This window comes from Thermobia domestica, chromosome 18 (genome assembly GCF_964235325.1).
Source record: "Thermobia domestica chromosome 18, izTheDome1.hap1.1, whole genome shotgun sequence".
NCBI lineage: Eukaryota > Metazoa > Arthropoda > Insecta > Zygentoma > Lepismatidae > Thermobia > Thermobia domestica.
This window is the reverse complement of record NC_137471.1, coordinates 446,469-464,286: the sequence shown is the minus strand read 5'-3', so window position 1 is coordinate 464,286 and position 17,818 is coordinate 446,469. Positions and strand designations below refer to the sequence as shown.

Below are 17,818 nucleotides of genomic sequence, written 5' to 3'. Positions count from 1 at the left end.
ATTTTCTTATCTTCGTATGAGGAATTTGTGGCAAAGTGAAAACAGAAAACTCCTATTGCAGCGACTCAGATTCGAATCCCATCGTGGCAATTATTATTTTTGTTTGTTGGAAGATATTATTTACGTAATTGATATTATAATTGTTTTTCCTTTATTATTATTATTATTATTATTATTATTATTATTATTATTATTATTATTATTATTATTATTACGACAAAAGGAGGAAAGATAAGTCGCATACTAGATGCTATTTATAAGAACATGAATGATATATGTTAGATGTTTCTTAGGATTATACATGAACACAATAATATTACGTGTATGGATTTACAGATAAAATTATCATTTTATGACAGCAAGGAGTATAAATATTTGTTAGCTGATAACAGTAATTAATTTTGTTTCGCATTTTTTCTAGGTAGAAAGGTGAGGATACATCTTAAATAGGATCATTCTCGTGACTAAAGTTGTAAGTTCGATCACTATTTGCAATTTGTGCACAAGTAGAAAAATTTCTAGGAAACAACAACACATTTTTTGTTCATACTATAGCAGTAAGGATGAGACTTACTTATTCATCAATTCTTGGTTAAACACTTTACATTCCCAGACAGTACGAATCAAAATTGACACGGATGACGTAATTTTGTGCTATTGGCATTTCACCTGTGAAGAAAGTCGTCTCAGCTCTGGACCCGAGAAATTGAATATTTTTCATGTTAGTATACATAAGAAGTATCAATATTGCAAATGATAAAATTTTCCTTAATTACCTCAGCGTGAATCGAACCCGTGACCCCAACGTTGTGAAACTAACTCTTAATGCACTATTCAATACATTACTGTTCTGGGAGGAGGAAAAACTGGATGTGAAGTGAATTCAGTAAATTACACACTTTCACGTTTCCAATGTGACAGTGATGAAACTTTCTGATTTCAATCATGATAAAATAGTAGTGTTATGTAGAAAGAATAGTCCAGAGAATTCAACTTTAAATTGAAAAACAAAAAAACATGCAAATAGACAAAGCCATGAAGGAGAAACTGGCTTTTCGAAGGGTTCGAGCCTCTGACAGGCACAGTGGCGTTCCTTGAGGAGAGCGAGCGGGGCGACTGCCCGGGTGCCTAAGTAAGGGATCGCAAAATTAGGGAGGAAAAAAAGAAGGAAAATAAATAAAAGTTCTCAAAATCAAGGGAAAGCAGGGCAGGAAATTTTTGAAAATTTTCTTCTACCAATCATGGTGGCGCTTCGCGGTTTTTCTGGCGACCTCACCCATATGTATGGAGGCGCCGTTGTATGCTCCCGCCTCAGGCCCTGATTTTTAACGGCACGGCACTGGACAGGTACTTATCTTGACTGGAATCTGGTGCTTCAGAGCACTGGATTTATTTAAAAGTTAACTAATTTAACGAACCTTCCTCAGTACCTTCCCCATGCCGTAAAGGTCGCCAACACCTGGTGGCCCACTTTTCAGTAAATGTCGATCGTCGCTATAGCGACGCGTCGAGGGATTGCCACTAGTGTCACTGGCGGCAAGGTTTCCTCGAGTCGAAAGAGATATCTATTGAAGTTACCACCGCGTAGCAGCGAGGACTTCATGTTGTCCGCGCTCGTTAAATTCGTGGCGGAGAATCGCGAAGGAACCAACAGGAACTATCGCCAGTCATGTGCATATGGTTATTATTATATATTATTTTTCCTAACGAATTGTTCCTAAATGAGCTCTAGGGGTCAAGAGTAACATTAACTAACCCCTGTCATCATGAAGTGAAAAATTTTGAGATGAGTGCGTATAATTGTATGAATTTATATGGAACTATCGCCGATCATTTGAAAGTGAATATGGGAGAACCACGAAATGAAGTAGACGCGCGTTATTTTGTTATAAAATTACATGGCGAGGATTTTATTTGGTTCGAAACGGTTATCGTTGAATATACACGGTTACAGGAGCACTCAGATTAGTCAAATTAAAAAGACCTCAATGATTTATCGATCTACAAGCGATGTATTCTTAATCGCCTCCATGGCCAAGTCGGAATCGCACGGGTCTAGTAATCAAAAGGTTAGTGGTTCGCTTCGATCTCGTGGTACTTTCTTCCTTTTTTTTTTAGTGTTTCTAGACTCACCTTAATGTAAACAAATTAGGCATATAAGCGATTTAACATTGTGAGGGAGTAATTTTGTTGTTCATTGGCGTTTTGTCGCGTCTTTGCCACAGGTGGGACGCTGGTGGTATAATTTTTAAAACGGAAGTGGGGACACTGCGGATAGTCGCTGCTGGACCGCCAATTTTTGGTAAGATGTCGCTAGTTGCCCATCGGTGGTCCACTGACGCTTACGGCATGGACTTATATTTCTTATTTTTACGCGTTTTACTTAATTTTACTCCTTTCACTCACTTTTACAGTTTTTCTAGGGGCTCTTTAAGAATAGGGACAACAACACAGAAGCTTTGGAGACAGTAAAAATCACAAACACTCATTGTGCCTTCTTCCCTTTGTCTGAAGTAAAACAACAAAATATGGTGAAAATTCAATTTTTTGTCTTCCATCTTCTATGTGTTGTCAAATCTGTAAAATCTAAGAGTAATATTAATACCCAAGACTCTCAACATCTTAGCTATTCGTTACATAACTATTGCATGTATCCGAATAACTAGTATATCCACAAATCATCGTTTGTCATACTTTACATGTTTTTTTCTACAACCTGATATTTTAAATGTTGTTAATACGCGAAGTTCATTGATCTCATCACTTATTCACTTACTCTCTTATGATCATGAAAACCTTTAAGGTACTTCCCGTACATATAGAAAGGTGAAATGTAGTATGCAGGCTTGGTGTAGCGTGCAAGTAAACAAATAAAAACTATAACAATAAGGATATTTCCCTCTCCCAGACAACTTTCAATGAAGTGAGTTAATTCTTCAAAAAAGGGCTTGAAATCCAATCAGAAACTTTATAAAATATAAAATACGTAGCCAAGTCTCGACTTTGTAACAACAATAATAAAGGAATACAGAATTGCAATACCTATTACGCAAGCAATACCTTTCAATAAAGAGAAAATAATAATTACCACGATGGGATTTGGACCGGGGTCGCTCTAATAGAAGTTTTATGCTTTCATACTTTGCTACAAATTCCTCATACGAAGATAAGAAAATAAACTAGTAGTTATGTTAGATAAACATAGAACACTATTCCTACACGTGTTGATAGAATTCAAAGAATATGAAAATAATTTCTACCGTCTTTTCTTCTTTGGAAATTGGAAGTTAAGGTAAAGAAGTATTGTAATACAAATCGGAACCATTGCTGAAAATAATGACGTAGCCTTAACATGAAGAACGTTTCGTGATATTTTCCTCATTGAGGAACGTCTATATAACTTATTTTTGAGTTAAACAAGGAAATTTCGAATAAGTCATTGTGACACTCACATAAGGAACGTCTGCTTATATGAAACATTAGTGTCTTGTGTATAGTCTTACATGAAACTATTTTAAGTAGCTAATAGTTTGGCTAGAACATGAATTAGCGCGGTAGGTAAAAGTTAGCGCATTGAACTATTCGAGGGACCCGGGTTCAAATCCTCGCCAGGCTCAAATTATTTGAAATGTTTGAATTTCAAGGCATGCTGATTTTAACAAGCAAGATCTTCCTTTCCCCAAAAAGAAATAGATGTTGGAATGAGGAGAATTGGAAAAATTCGGTCAATGGAGACAATGATTTACAAACTTATTTCCAGCAGTTGTTCTAGATTTTATATTTTCGTCTACTTCCAGGCATTTTCTGATTCATGCGTGGTCAGTGTTTTTATTTTTTGAATATACAGTATATAATGAAATAATACATTACATACACAGCAATATTGAGAATAATATAAACGCTGCGGACCATAGAGAGTCATATTAGAATGGAGAATTTTTCAGTTAGTCACTTACTATATAATTTTAACTGCATAAACACCTGGCTCAGTGCTACCAACTGCTGTCAGTGCCGAACAGAGTGTCGTCTAAGTTGGGTTGCATATGTCTAGGCGTTTTACAAACTGCAATTTGTCTGGACTCCAAGTAATGGAATTAGAGCATTCAGAGGGAAATACTTTTGCTGGATGCTGTACCTATATATTTCTCATACTCGTAGAAGAAAGAATCCAATTCCTTAGAAAGTACATATTGATTTTCTTGTTTTCAAAAATGGAATGTACAGTGTTTCTTTCAAATCATGAAAGTACTTACATTTCTCTGCAGACTGTCCCACGCCTCTCTGTCTCTTATGTTTAAGTTGTATTGTTGGAAACTTTGATAAAGACGTCGTTTGAGTTCGTAATAGAAATCATCCTCGGTAGACAGTGCTACAGATCCAGCCACGATTTCCAAAATCAGAATGATTATAAGCACGGATGCAAACTGAAAAAATAATAATAGTTCTAAAGCAAAAGTAGTGTTATAACTATAATAGAATATTCAACTTGAATCTGACAGGTTCATTCCGCAACAGTATGCGTAAATGCAATGCAAAATTTGCAATTTCTTGTATGTAGAATTTTGTGTAGATTAACTATATGATACGAAAAATGTATTACGTATACCGTAGCGTTTATGAAACTAATGTATAATACGAAACATGTATTACGTTTAACATAGCGTTTATGAAACTAACTGTATAATACGAAACATGTATTAGTTTAACATAGCGTTTATGAAACTAACTGTATAATACGAAACATGTATTAGTTTAACATAGCGTTTATGAAACTAACTGTATAATACGAAACATGTATTAGTTTAACATAGCGTTTATGAAACTAACTGTATAATACGAAACCTGTATTACGTTTAACATAGTGTTTTGAAAGCAATTTGAAATGAAAATTAACTTGTAACTTACATAAGATAAATTGATAGGCTAACAAAACTATTCAGAACTTCTTACTTACAGCAATGAGAGCTACCCTATTCTCAGCAATCGCTCCATAACAACCGAGAATAGCAACAATAAATACAATGCATCCAACAACAATGAGGATGATAGGGGGTGCTGTCACTTTCTCTTGGATTAGATAGCCGTATCCACCAACGTCTGCACAAATTAATCCTCCAATCACTACTAAAGCAAGTCCAGAAAGCTGAAAAAGAAAGAGAAAAGAAGTCGTAAAACTTTCTTTTTGAAAAAATAAAAAAATAAAAAACAAATCTATGAGACATTCATATTGAGAAAACAATGATTGAACTTATTATTTCAAACATATATATAAGATGGTGTCCACATGAAACCTTGCTAATTACAAATATTAATTGCATGGAGACTAGTAGTACCAGAGAATAATGGTTTGCATCATCTTGAAGAACAACTAAACATGTTTTTGGTGATGATGCTTAATTGTTGCTATTTATTGCAGGTGTTCAGTAACAAAATTTATATGAATTTTTGTGGTTTGTTACAGGTGTTCATGAACAAAGATGACAACAGCAGAAGAGACAGCGCAGTGTGTGGTGTGAAATTAAATCCTTGCAAAGGAACTTCAGACGAAAGTTCCAACGAGGCCTCATTAAAACATGGTTTGAGAAGTTTTTAGCCAAGGAAAATGTCAACCGACAGCCTGGCTTGGGCAAAGCACGAACCTCTGAGGAAACTGTGGATGAGACCTTTGCTAGAAGCCCAACAAAGTCAGTTTGCAGAGCGTCATGCGAGCTGAACATCTCACCTTTAACAGTCAATAAGGTGTTCCATAAAAGACAGCGTTTATGTGCATATAAGGTACAAATCGTTCAGGCGCTACAGCCCAATGACCTACCAAAACGAACCAGGTTTGCAATGGAGATTGTGGACCGGATTGAGGGTGCTCCGATTACTTGGAGACTGTGGCGTATTTACGATTTTATTTCAGGAGAGCTTTGCTAACTTTATTCCTGGAAATGTGGAAGTTCTGCAAGATATTTCATTTACTTTAATATAGTAAATAACATTTCGGGAGGCTTTAGCCCGGAAGCCCCCTAAATACGCCACTGCTTGGAGAGAGTGATTTTCAGTGATGAGACAACATTCCACACATCAGGCAAGATGAATTGTCACAATGTGTGATTTGGGATTCCGAATTCCCATACGTTGTTCGTGAATATGTCAGAGATAGCGAGAAAGTGAATGTGTAGTGTGCTTTGGGACGCTTTGATCATTTACTATTAGTTCTTTTAAATGAGAAATTTCCTTTTTCTGTTTTCTTTTCAAAGTCTTTGCAAGAATTTCTTGTAAGTTTGAACTCCTACTGATTTCAGATTCAATGGAAAATATCACCAAACAGTTCTTGCCTAATTATTGATCTCAACTGACTTTTGCACAGTTTCAACTTGGCAAAAATCCCTCTTTCCAAATGTTTAAGACATTGGAATAGTAAAAAAAAAAAAAAATAAATAAATAAATAAATAAAATAAGAAAAAAATAAAAATAAAATCCCAGAGTAGTGGCGCGCGGCTCTTGCGCGGTGGCCTCCTTAGGCTTAGAGTCCTACGTAAGAGTATAATCTATTGGAAACAATCTTTTCAGACGACTTGAAATCCGACCCTGTTCGCAGTTCGTTTTTTTTTTCTCTCTGTGTACCTACATCATTTATATTATTAATGAAGAGATTTATTAAAAAAAAAAACAATCTTTCAAAAAATAGCCTAAGATTTATTTTAAAGAACATAAATCCAGTGGCGAAGCGTAATCCCACAAATACGGTAGACCCGATACACTAATAACACAAATAAGATATAATGTATATAAAGTGTTTAAAATTATAGTCAGAATTCTGTTTTCCTTATTGTGTTAAACAAAAGAAACTACCAAATCTATATATTTTAAAGAACTTTCTTAACTGTATTTCTAACATTGTTTAGAGTTAAATTTATGTGTATGTATACATAGTAGTTGTTTTGTTGTTATTTAATTTATCAAGAAAGAATGAATATTTATATAAGCAAAAGTAGACGGAAGATAGGCTATTATTATTATTATTATTATTATTATTATCATTATTATTATTATTATTATTATTATTATTATTATTATTATTATTATTATTATTATTATTATTATTATTATTATTATTATTATTATTATTGAACAAATATTTACATGAGGAAAACACGCAATATGTATTAATAGAATATTCCCATTTAGCTCCACTACAAATATTTTGAAGTGAACTTAATATTTTCTTCCGTCTGGGATTTGCAGGGGGGATGAGGGGAATTTCCTCCTACCTTGCTGCTTTCATTTTCTGCATATTTGAAAATGGAGGGAGAGAAAAAATACGTTCGTTCTTACTGTTAGCTGTCAAATTTCTTTGATAAGCGTTTCTTACTTGCATCTCTCACCTTAAAGTAAGTACAATACTGCATTTAACTAATGCATCACGTGATAATGACCTCACTAGAAATATTAATGCTCAGAAGAAACTTTATTTGAATCAGCGCAAGATATTTAATATTGTATTCTAAGGAGTGGCATATTTAAGGGGTGGCTTCTGATCTTAAGCACTAACCGAAATTTTATCGCAACTTTTTATTGTTTTATACATATTACAGAATTTTCACAAGTTCAGGAATAAAGTTAGCAAAGCCCCTTCCGAAAAAAAGCAAAGGCCCCAGAAACAAAATAGTAAATAGCCCACTGATTCTATGAAATGGAAAATTCAACTAAACTTACAGAGAAATATTATTATTTTAGCCTGCACGGTAGCGTTTGGTAAATTTATACATGTTTATTTACTGTATATTCTACAAGCTATTCTGGACCAGGCCCCATGTAAGGAAAAATACAGCTCTGAATAACTCCTGGGAGTATATACCTAACTAAATTAAAGGAGTTATCACTAATATAAATTCGTAATTCTACACAGAAACTTCTTATTCTGTGTTAAGGAAATCATTTTATGACATATAGCATTGAAAGATGCCTTCTTCGGTAAAACTAAACTCCCAGAGACGAGCCTTGGCACCTTCCCAACAATGCGTGCAATCCTCAGCGATAACAGCTTCGCTCCCTGAGCAGCATAGCCTGTAAGCCTGTCCAGTGTTCGTAGGTTTCTTTAAAAAAAAAAAAAAAAAAAAAAAAAATCCCTCGACTCACACAAAATTGTACTCATGTCCAAAATTATTGTCGCATATCTATAACTGTCTTTTTGTACGAATATAATTTAATAATGATTTTGCAGGGCGCTTTTAATACTAATACTATGTGTATAATAGGAAAATGTTTATTTGTGGTAAATTTCATAGGAAAAGAATTATAAATACGAAAATTATAATGAGTAAAATAAAATGTTGCTAAATGGAGAACATTTTATTTTCGTTTTATTGTTGTTATTTGCTGCTTTTGACATGAAATTTGCCACATACACGGCTTTACCGATTATACACATACTAACATTATAAGAAATACCGGGCGAATTCGTTATCAAATTATATACCTAGAACAACATATTTATAGATATGCGACAATAATTTTGGACATGAGTGTACCTTTTGGGATCAAATTTTCCCTAGTTTGCAAGGGCGCCCATGTTGTGGTTTCCAAGGGGGGGCAAATATAAGCGACGTTTCAAATATAGTTTCAAATTTTGCTATAACTAATGTAAAAATTCTATTGGGCTTTCGATATTCCCAAGTTTGATTTCCTCTTAGGGGGGGCAAGAGCGCCCACCTTGCCCCCCCTTGATGGGCCCTCTTGCTAGTTTCTTGTGTGTGTGATTCCTATGACAGAAGTTATGTGATCAAATTAATTTAGCTATATTAAAGGAAGTGTCAGCTACATTTGGTTTTTGTTCATTTGCTTTATGCTTCTGTTCTTTTTCCCTTTTTTACTTTTTCCTTCAGTAGTTTTACAATAAAATACACACAAATACACTCAGCCAAAAATGAGTGCAAATTATGCTACTTTATAAAGATACTATTGGTATCGTATTGGTTTATTTCTGAACAACGAAGAAAAATTTAAAGTTTTATATTGGCCAATCAATCAGTGCAAGAATTTCCCTGGATTTTCTTTTTTTTATCGAAAAAAAAAGTTGCTGTTTCCCTTTTTGCTAAATTTACCTATGAAATTTCTCTAAATTAAGGAAATTTACCTCAAATACTAACACTGAGCCTGTCTTGCGAGCTGGTGAGACTCAGACGAAAGGGTCTCCAGGTATTTCCAACCTACTATTTTGTTACTGAAAAAAATGAAATGTTGACGCATTGACTTTATTTTATAAGAAACAAAGATAAAGAAAATATATGGTAGAAAACAGGGTAGGCCGGGCCTCAGAGCCTCATAGTACGCTTCGCCACTGCATAAATCAGAATCACAGCCTTTATGTTGCAATGGATTATTAACACTGTATTTTTAGATTGTTCAGTTTTTAAAAATGCTTTCCCTATTGTCATTATGTCTTTTAACCTAACCATAGATATTCATAGAATAACGTATACCCTGTGAAAAATTCAGAACTACAGCATTGGAACTACAATCAAAATTCGGTTCCTCTACCGGCATTAATCTATATATTGGATTTAAATAAAAGTAACTATGTTTGTGATTTCGTAACCCGATCTCGATCAAATTTTCAACATAGATGAGGTTCGGGTCTGGGATGTTTTTTTATAATTTCACTTTAACAGTGCAACTTAAGTTAGAGAGACGGGTGGAAATATATAAAACTGATTGAAAGTAACTGATATTAGTGTCAAATCGATAGTTTTCAGGGTAGCAGAGATGAACAGTGATACTTCCGATGCCGTTTAAATCCAAACCCACCCTCACAACTTGGATTAGGGTTAAGATTTAGATTTCTGGACTTTGGGCATCTACGGCCATTTAACCCGTCACGTTTGAGGAATGACGTCGCTCGGCGAGCACACTATCCAGGGATTGGGGGAAGAAGGGATTGGGGAAGGAAGGAAGCGGCCTGGGACGTATATGGTAGGTACCACTCCGGCTTTTGCCTGGTGTGAATGAGGGAAACGCAGGAAACTTCATTCAGCATGACTGGCCGGGAAAGCATTTTACATTTTTTCGAACAAGTGCCCCCACCGGGAATCGAACCCGGGACCGCTCACACCGAAGGCGAGAGTGTTAGGGACTACGCTACGCTACGCACCTTAGGGGAGGGAGAGATACGTAAAAATGATCGAAAATGACCGATGTTAGTGTCGAATCCAAATACAGCACCTTTTACTGGTGTCAAATACATGAGATAAGGAAAAATGAAAATTAAATCTTTAGTTTTACGTCCCACGGTTATGCCGGCTAGGCTAAAGGAGACGGTGAAGATGAGAAATGAAAGAAATGGTGGAATGAAGAAAGTGGGAAGAAACGGGAGAATCTCGAGAAAACCCACGCACACCACAAAGTTCATTTGGTGCGAGGTTATGAGATAAGGAGTTCTGTATTTAAAGTTTTTTTTTTTTTTTTTTTAACTCAGCGAAGCGGCTAATCAAAGCTAGTTATGGATAGCGGGGTAGTATAATGTCCAGTATCCAAAATACAAATCTGTCCATGAAATACAAAGCTGAATGGAACAGAATGACGTTCTAATAATCTAAAAGCGTAAATATTATCTATTTTCAAATATTAATTCATCTTGGAGAATACTTCATTTAATTCAAGGTAAAAATATTATATTTAAACGCAGGTCTGGTAAATTTGTGCTTGTTAAGAAATTTGGATTACCTAAACACCAAACCAAACTCATTCACGTGGTGCACATGCTGTTGCTTTTGAGTCGCTTCTTCCTTGTAATAATTTTAGAGTTGAGTTGTATCTTAATTTCTTTCAAAAGTTAAAGAAAGTAAAGGAAGGAAGAAAAAAAAGACTTTATCTAGAAATTGACTCACACAAATTATCTATATGGTAGAATCAAACGGAAATTACGTAGAACAAAACTAATTTTAAAATATATTGTATATGTGTATTTCCCGCTTTCCGTTTACTATGAAATCGTCTTTTGTTAGTATATGCAAGAAGAACTTGACCACCGCCCTTAGTTTTTTAACGGTATTGACTGATAATGAAACAGGTTTCGAAACGGGATATTACACACTTTTCCTTCTCTGTATTGTTTAAACTGTTTTAAGTTAGCGTTCTATCTATACATGAATAAGACCAAAAGAAAATGACTATCATCTTTTCACGTTAGCAGGGTGTATCAAAAGTATTGATATCATAGGGAGCTTCGTAGATCCATGTGTGAAATGTACCGTTTCTACACGATTCCATATTTTATAGGTATGAGTCCCGACAAAATTATATCGGATGAAGAATTGATCCATAATGTGTGGATTTGTTTGTAAGATTCTCATTCTTAAATTTAAGATATGCAATTGTCGAAAATATCAATACCTACCGTCGTAAAAGTGCAATACTAATTGGCAAGACTATTATGTTGCAAGACCCCCTAGCGGACACGGTAGTAACTAAGCATGACTTACTTGATATTACACTGATCTGCTGTGAATCGAAATTGATTTTATTTCATGTATTTTCAAAATACCGAAAATAATATGTGTTCCCATAAAAAATACAACTAAGAAATAAATACTTTTCATTGCTTATAGAATGTAATTTTGATGGAAAAATGTCCCGTATTATTCAAACTGAAAGTGTTCCGTGTTTTTTTTTTTTTTTGTTTTAAATATATCAGTTCTACTGAAATGTTACTTATTATTTATATTATAACTCAACTGTTAATCTATAAACATATAGTTTGATGATGATAAGATCAATGTAATGAGGATGCTGATGTTCATATGAAGTATGTTTGATTCTGAATTAGAGACGCAAAACATCAGACAACTTTTTTCATTTTTTTTAGCTTCATTATCTAGGAATTTTTTGGGTTATTGGGTTTTGGATTTGGTGATGATATAGTACTGATAGCGGAGAACGAAGAGGCCTTGCAGGAATCACTTTTAAACTTGAACGACCAACTGGAAAAAATAAAATAAAGATAAATAAGAAACCAAAGTGATAAAGTGCACAAGAGCAGGACAGGAAAGGGCAAATGTATGGCTACATGAAGAAAAAATCGAAGACGTTTCCCTGTATAGGAAGTCTAATATCCCCGGACGGAAGAAGTGAAAAAGACGTAAGTTCCAGAATAGTGAAGGCTAAAGAAGCATTCAATAGGAAAAGAGGACCGCTAACATCAAGAAATGTGTCGTTGGACGTTCGTAAACGATTTATTAAGACCCTGGTACGGAGCGTGGCGCTTTACGGTTTAGAGACGTGGACATTGAGAAAAGCTAAAATATTGCAGCTGGAAGCATTTAAAATGTGGTGCTGGCGCAGAATGCTGCGCATAGCATGGACCGAAAGGAAATGGAATGAAGACGTACTAAAGGAAGCTAATGAAGGACGACAGATCATGAAGATAATAGGAAAAAGAAGAAACAGTATGCTTGACCATGTTATTCGGCATGTCAAAACCAGAAAGAGGAACACAAAGGATAGAATATCTAGATGCAATTATGAAGAAGAGACCTTATCAGAGTATAAAACAGCTCTCCTAAGAGAGAGAAAACTTTTAAGATTTCATGTTGCCCACCAATCGATGGTTGAGGTGAGGAAGAAGAATACTTTCGAGAGAGGATAGAAAGAACAAAGTATGAAAATCGTGAAAACAAAACTTGAGTTCCACATTTGAACGGATTTACACCTTTCATGACTCCTACAAACCGAAACAGTCATTTTTGAATGTCTGTGCATCTAGGTATATACACTTGTCTAGAAGCCAGATCATTCTATTAGTGAGGAACGTTCTCCACTATTCTACCCAAGTAGCGCAGAAGTTGTGGCCCACCGTTGATTTTTCGTTTACGCCAACCATTTTCTAACTGTCGGACAAACATCGACGATGTCTGTTTCGTTGTCCATTTTTTAACTATCTATTTTCCAACGATCTTAGAACATTGGCTTAAAGATGAAACAATCATTTGGCTCAACACATAATCGATCTCAGGCGATTTACCGCTCTGTGAATTAGTACCGCCCGGTTCCCTAGAAAGAACTATCCTAAAAGCTACGATTTTAAGCACGTTGCGTCATCATAATTATAGTAGCATTAAGGAAATCATAAAATTCAGCGAATAACAATAATAGTTGAAGATCAGTGAAAACCAAGGACGTTATAAATAGAGGATCTGCCCATATGTATCTTCATCCTATTAAATCGATGAAGCCAAAAAACAACCGAGCATCGGCACGTCTGATTGGCTACTTTCGTTTCCGCCATGATTGTTGGCTCAAAACATTGCGATCCTATTGGACGGAGTGGGCAGAATAAGGGTGGCGAAACTGTGACGTATGGCTTCAAGATTTTGTTGTAAGGGCAGATCCTCTATTTTATAAAAACCTTGGTGAAAACGTACAAAGTTACAGTATATTTCAAGTTTCAAATAGATCTTGCATTTTTATGGCTGGCTCTTTTCGATTTCTTTTCTATCGTTAAAAGTGAGAGGGGTAGATTACTGGATTAATGATTCATTAATGATTCAATAATGTGGCGTAAATAATTTCTTATGTTTTAAAAACACAGTTTCGTTTCCCAAAGTGAGACTACGGTAGATTTCCAAACTAAGCGAATTCAATACTCAAATTTGAAGTACTCCATCTACAACTACTGGTTGCAATAAATTGACAAGACTAAAGATAAAATCTGTTCCTCGGACGTTGAATGCATATCAAAAAGCCATTACTCTCTATGTGTTACGTTTTTTTCAGTTCTATGGCAATAAAGTTGAAACCGGAAATCGTTAATCTGAACCACTTCCGGATTCGATAGATGGTTCAAGGAGAAGTTAGAACCTATTCTCGGGAGGCTGAATCAATTACAAAAAACTGCGTTCCGATGTCTCTTACCAGTTTTGCTCTACAAATATCTGCATTGGAAACGGAAGTAGTAGTAAATTTAAGCCACTTCCGGTTTGGCTAGAGCATTGTGGGTTCTTATAATACGCTCTATTGAAACACTGAATCTATCGCAGAAAACTGTTTAGCGCTATGTATTACCACTTTTGCTTTGTGGTAATAAGTATTGACACCATAAACGACTAATTTGAACACTTCCGGTTTCAAAAATGAAATGAAATCGTTAAGTTTTACGGCCCACGGTTATACCAGTTATTCTAAAGGAGACTGTGATGATGAGAAATGAATGAAATGGTGGAATGAAGAAAGTGGAAAACCTACTCACACGGTGTTTATCCACCACAAAGCTCACTTGACGTGAGCTGGGATCGCACCAAGAACCCCATGCTTTACCATTGAGCCACCGCATCCCCACTTCTGGTTTGAATAGAGGATTATTGAAGGAGATCGAACTTATTGTTGGGACAGTGAATGGACTGTAGAAAGCTGCATCTTGATATCTCTTTCCGTTCTCGCTCTCTGGAAATCAGTATTGAAACAGGAAGTAGTGTTAAATTTGAACTACTTCCGGCTTTGGTAGAGTAATAATTTTTCCACTTTTTCTAAGGATGAACATATGGATGAGTCGTGTATTTTGTAATTTAATGTATGAAATTATATTTCCGACATTAGCACGTAATGAAATTTGTTTCTCCAGACGAGTACTTAAAAGGTACACAAAATAAATAAATAAATAAATAAATAAATAAATAAATAAATAAATAAATATATTGCTTTATTTTGATTTGTAGAAGAATGCTCTGTAATCCGTGGGCGCCATTTTTAGAACACCCTATATATATGCTGTCTTTCTTTTTGTCACAACGAAACAGTACAATTAACTTTTATTGTATAATGACATAATTATATGTTTATTAAAACTGTTTATGTTTCTTTCTACATAAAAAAAAACACTATTTTCTTTCATATTTTCATTTTGTAGTAGACCAAGTTGTTTGTTTGTTTGTTAAAATTTAGCATTTTTTCTCAGCACCGAGGCTATAAAAAACGCGAAGCTTACAGTTTAAAGTGTAATACGAACCAACACATTGCTATCGAATTTGAAGAATTCCACTGGTATAAAACCCGAGATCACTTCCAAACACACGCGCTCTATTCACTACACCAGCAGTAAAGGGCTATTTTGTAGTACTGTTTTACAAATTATTAATTTCTCGTAAGCCTTTACTGCAGCTTTTTTCTATTAACACCTAAAAATGATGAAATAAAAATACTGAGTCCGAAGCATCTGCATTTATTAATAGAAAAAACTGAAAAGAGAATATTATTATGTAGGCTATGTATGAATGATTAAAACCCTATTTTTTTATTTTTGTGTGCTTAATATAAGCTCTTTGCTAGGTACTTTGTTTCATATTAATAATTAAAATTGAAGAATTTATTTTCTAAACACTAGATCAAAATTAATTTTAGATTATATCAATAGAAAATAGAAGAATATGTTTAATTGAGAGTTTGCATTCAATTTTCTACCTTCCGAAATAAGCGAGACATTACATAAGGCTGATCTTCTTTGATATTCCACTTAATTTCTTTAAGCTTTCCTATCAAAAATATTTATTTATTATTCGTGACTAAAAAACACCATAATTATTTTATTAACAGCTATATCTCACTTCCTGTTTTCCATAAGTAGCAAAAAAAAAAAAAAAAAAAAAAAAAAACGAATGAAATCCAAACAGAAAAACTGAATTAATAAAGTTGCTTTTCACCAAATTTTCCATCTGATAACTTAAAAGTAACTTTAGGGGGTCACGTTTCCGTGCACAATACAAATTCTTCTATTGACATAGATTGACAATTATTTTTTTTTTAATAGACCTATATAAAATATTTTCATGCTTCATATTGGACATGATCTGCAAAGGGCACTAGATCAATCGATTGTAACAGATGTGGTAGGAAGCTGTGCATTTGATCATTCCAAACACGGAAGAGATACAATACCATTTTCCGATCGGTAAATAACTTACTGTAAATAATTAATTATATGTAAACTTCGTTATTTTTGAATGACTTAAGCGAGGTAATCTCATTATGATGTTCTAAGAGCTGGTCATTGGGTCCAGGAAATCATTGGACGGGACTAGTCCCGATGTTCCCCCGTGGCTACACCCCTGCAAGAAATATAACCATGATTTTCTGAATCGTGCACTTACCGACAGAGGACAAACATGATTTCTGTCTATTGGCGACTGTACATATTTGTCCTAACTAAGCAACAAACATTTGCATAGAGTAGCCTGCTACATAAAATCTTGTGTATGATACAGAATCCTGCTGAATTTTGCACTTCCGGATTTTCTAGACTGAAAATCAGCATTTTTTTCCTCGAAGTTTTGAAAATTTCTGAAATGTATTTTTTCATTTACACCATAGATACTTTAGAATTTTCTACATTTGAAAAGAATATTCTTTTTGCCTTTCACTTCAATTATTCAGTACATTGTCTGAAAATTTGTACAAACTGGTATCTATTGATATTAATGATCCAAGGTGTCGAAAGTGTTAAATATGGCGCGGACAAAACTATTCTTGTCACGGAAGTGTGTTTAGCAGTATATGTATTTTTTAATATATATTTTTTTTATTTAATTTGTAGAAAAGTTATGATTATTTTATTATTGTCAGGAATTTCAAACTTGAAACAATCTCAATTAAATAAAAAAAAGCTTAAGAACATTTTTTAACTCTCCAGCCATTTGTTGGAGAGCGACACTGGGTTCAGTGGTAGTGGTACTACCTCTGGTATGTGGGGTCCCTGGTTCAATCCCCGACCAAGTAAGTTTGTGGTGGACAACATCGTGTCCGTGAGTTTTCTCGGGGTAGTCCCATTGCCTCCCACTGTCTCATTCCACCAATTCTTCCATCGTCATTCACTTGTCTTATTCTAATCATCATCTCCCTTAGTCTAAAGTGTACAATCCTGCAACGTTGAACTGAAGTATTTCATTTCATTTCCGACATTTGTCCGGTTTGCCTTTTCTAAGAGTGTCCCTGCCTATACGCAAAATAACGCTAGAGTAGAGATATAAGATACAGTACTTACCACAAAAATGAAATTAAAAACAAATAGTATATTTCGCAGCACTGCCAAACCTCCTGATAACATTATTACGTACGAGTTTCCACCGGTAAAAGCACTTCTGCAAGAAGCAACTGCAACAACATATGTTTATGGGTGTTTTTTTAAAACTACTAAATCCAATTTATGATCCAAATTTCAGACGTCAAGGTTCTTATCTAAGGAGAAAGCCATATTCCAGGTCTCTGATAAGCTAATCAAATATAAGAAAGGAAAAACTCCCCCGCCCACAAGGCCAACTATTATGACATTGGGTGTGTATCCCTATCGTGGAAGATATTTTCACAATACAACAGGATACAGTCAATATTATAGAAAATATTATTATCTTGATACCTTTTTTCAGATTAAACTTTTTATGAAATCTACTTAAGTGCCCGAAATGAACGAATAGAGAGAAATGTCGAGCATTACTGTTGCTAGGTGAAATGATTGGTTACTTTACTCGAGTTAGAGACATATAGGGATAATTTTGGCGCTGGCATCCCAATAAATAACCCAATGAATTAATCAACGGTTGAGCGATATTTCGAAATATTGATCAATATTTTTAAATATCGGAAGACAAATATAAAAATACTACTAATAGGTATATTTTTGATCTTTAAATATTCGATTTTTTTTCATATTTTCGATTATTTCGATGTATGATTTATCAATAGTTTTCATATCGCGTAAATCCATATCAAATCAACAAAAGTCTTTGCTAACAAAATTTATTTTTTTTTTTTTCAATTTTTGTACACAAAGTAGTACTATATTTAGAGA

At 34.5% G+C, this 17,818-nt stretch overlaps 1 protein-coding gene across 2 annotated transcripts in view; it reads right to left on the bottom strand.

The window, feature by feature from the left end:
• Positions 1–17,172, bottom strand: part of LOC145674910 (23 kDa integral membrane protein-like) — a 42,259-nt gene extending 25,087 nt beyond the window's left edge. For both annotated transcript variants that reach the window (XR_014129064.1, XM_081745170.1), the window contains exons 1-3: positions 17,015–17,172; positions 4,955–5,143; positions 4,254–4,424 (exon numbers count right to left, since the gene is read on the bottom strand). Coding sequence is in view for 1 of the 2 variants with exons in the window: in XM_081745170.1 (XP_081601296.1) it covers positions 4,254–4,424; positions 4,955–5,143; positions 17,015–17,077 (423 nt within the window). In the remaining variant the exon portion in view is untranslated. The remainder of the gene's footprint in view (positions 1–4,253; positions 4,425–4,954; positions 5,144–17,014) is intronic.
• Between the last annotated feature and the right edge of the window lie 646 nt (positions 17,173–17,818).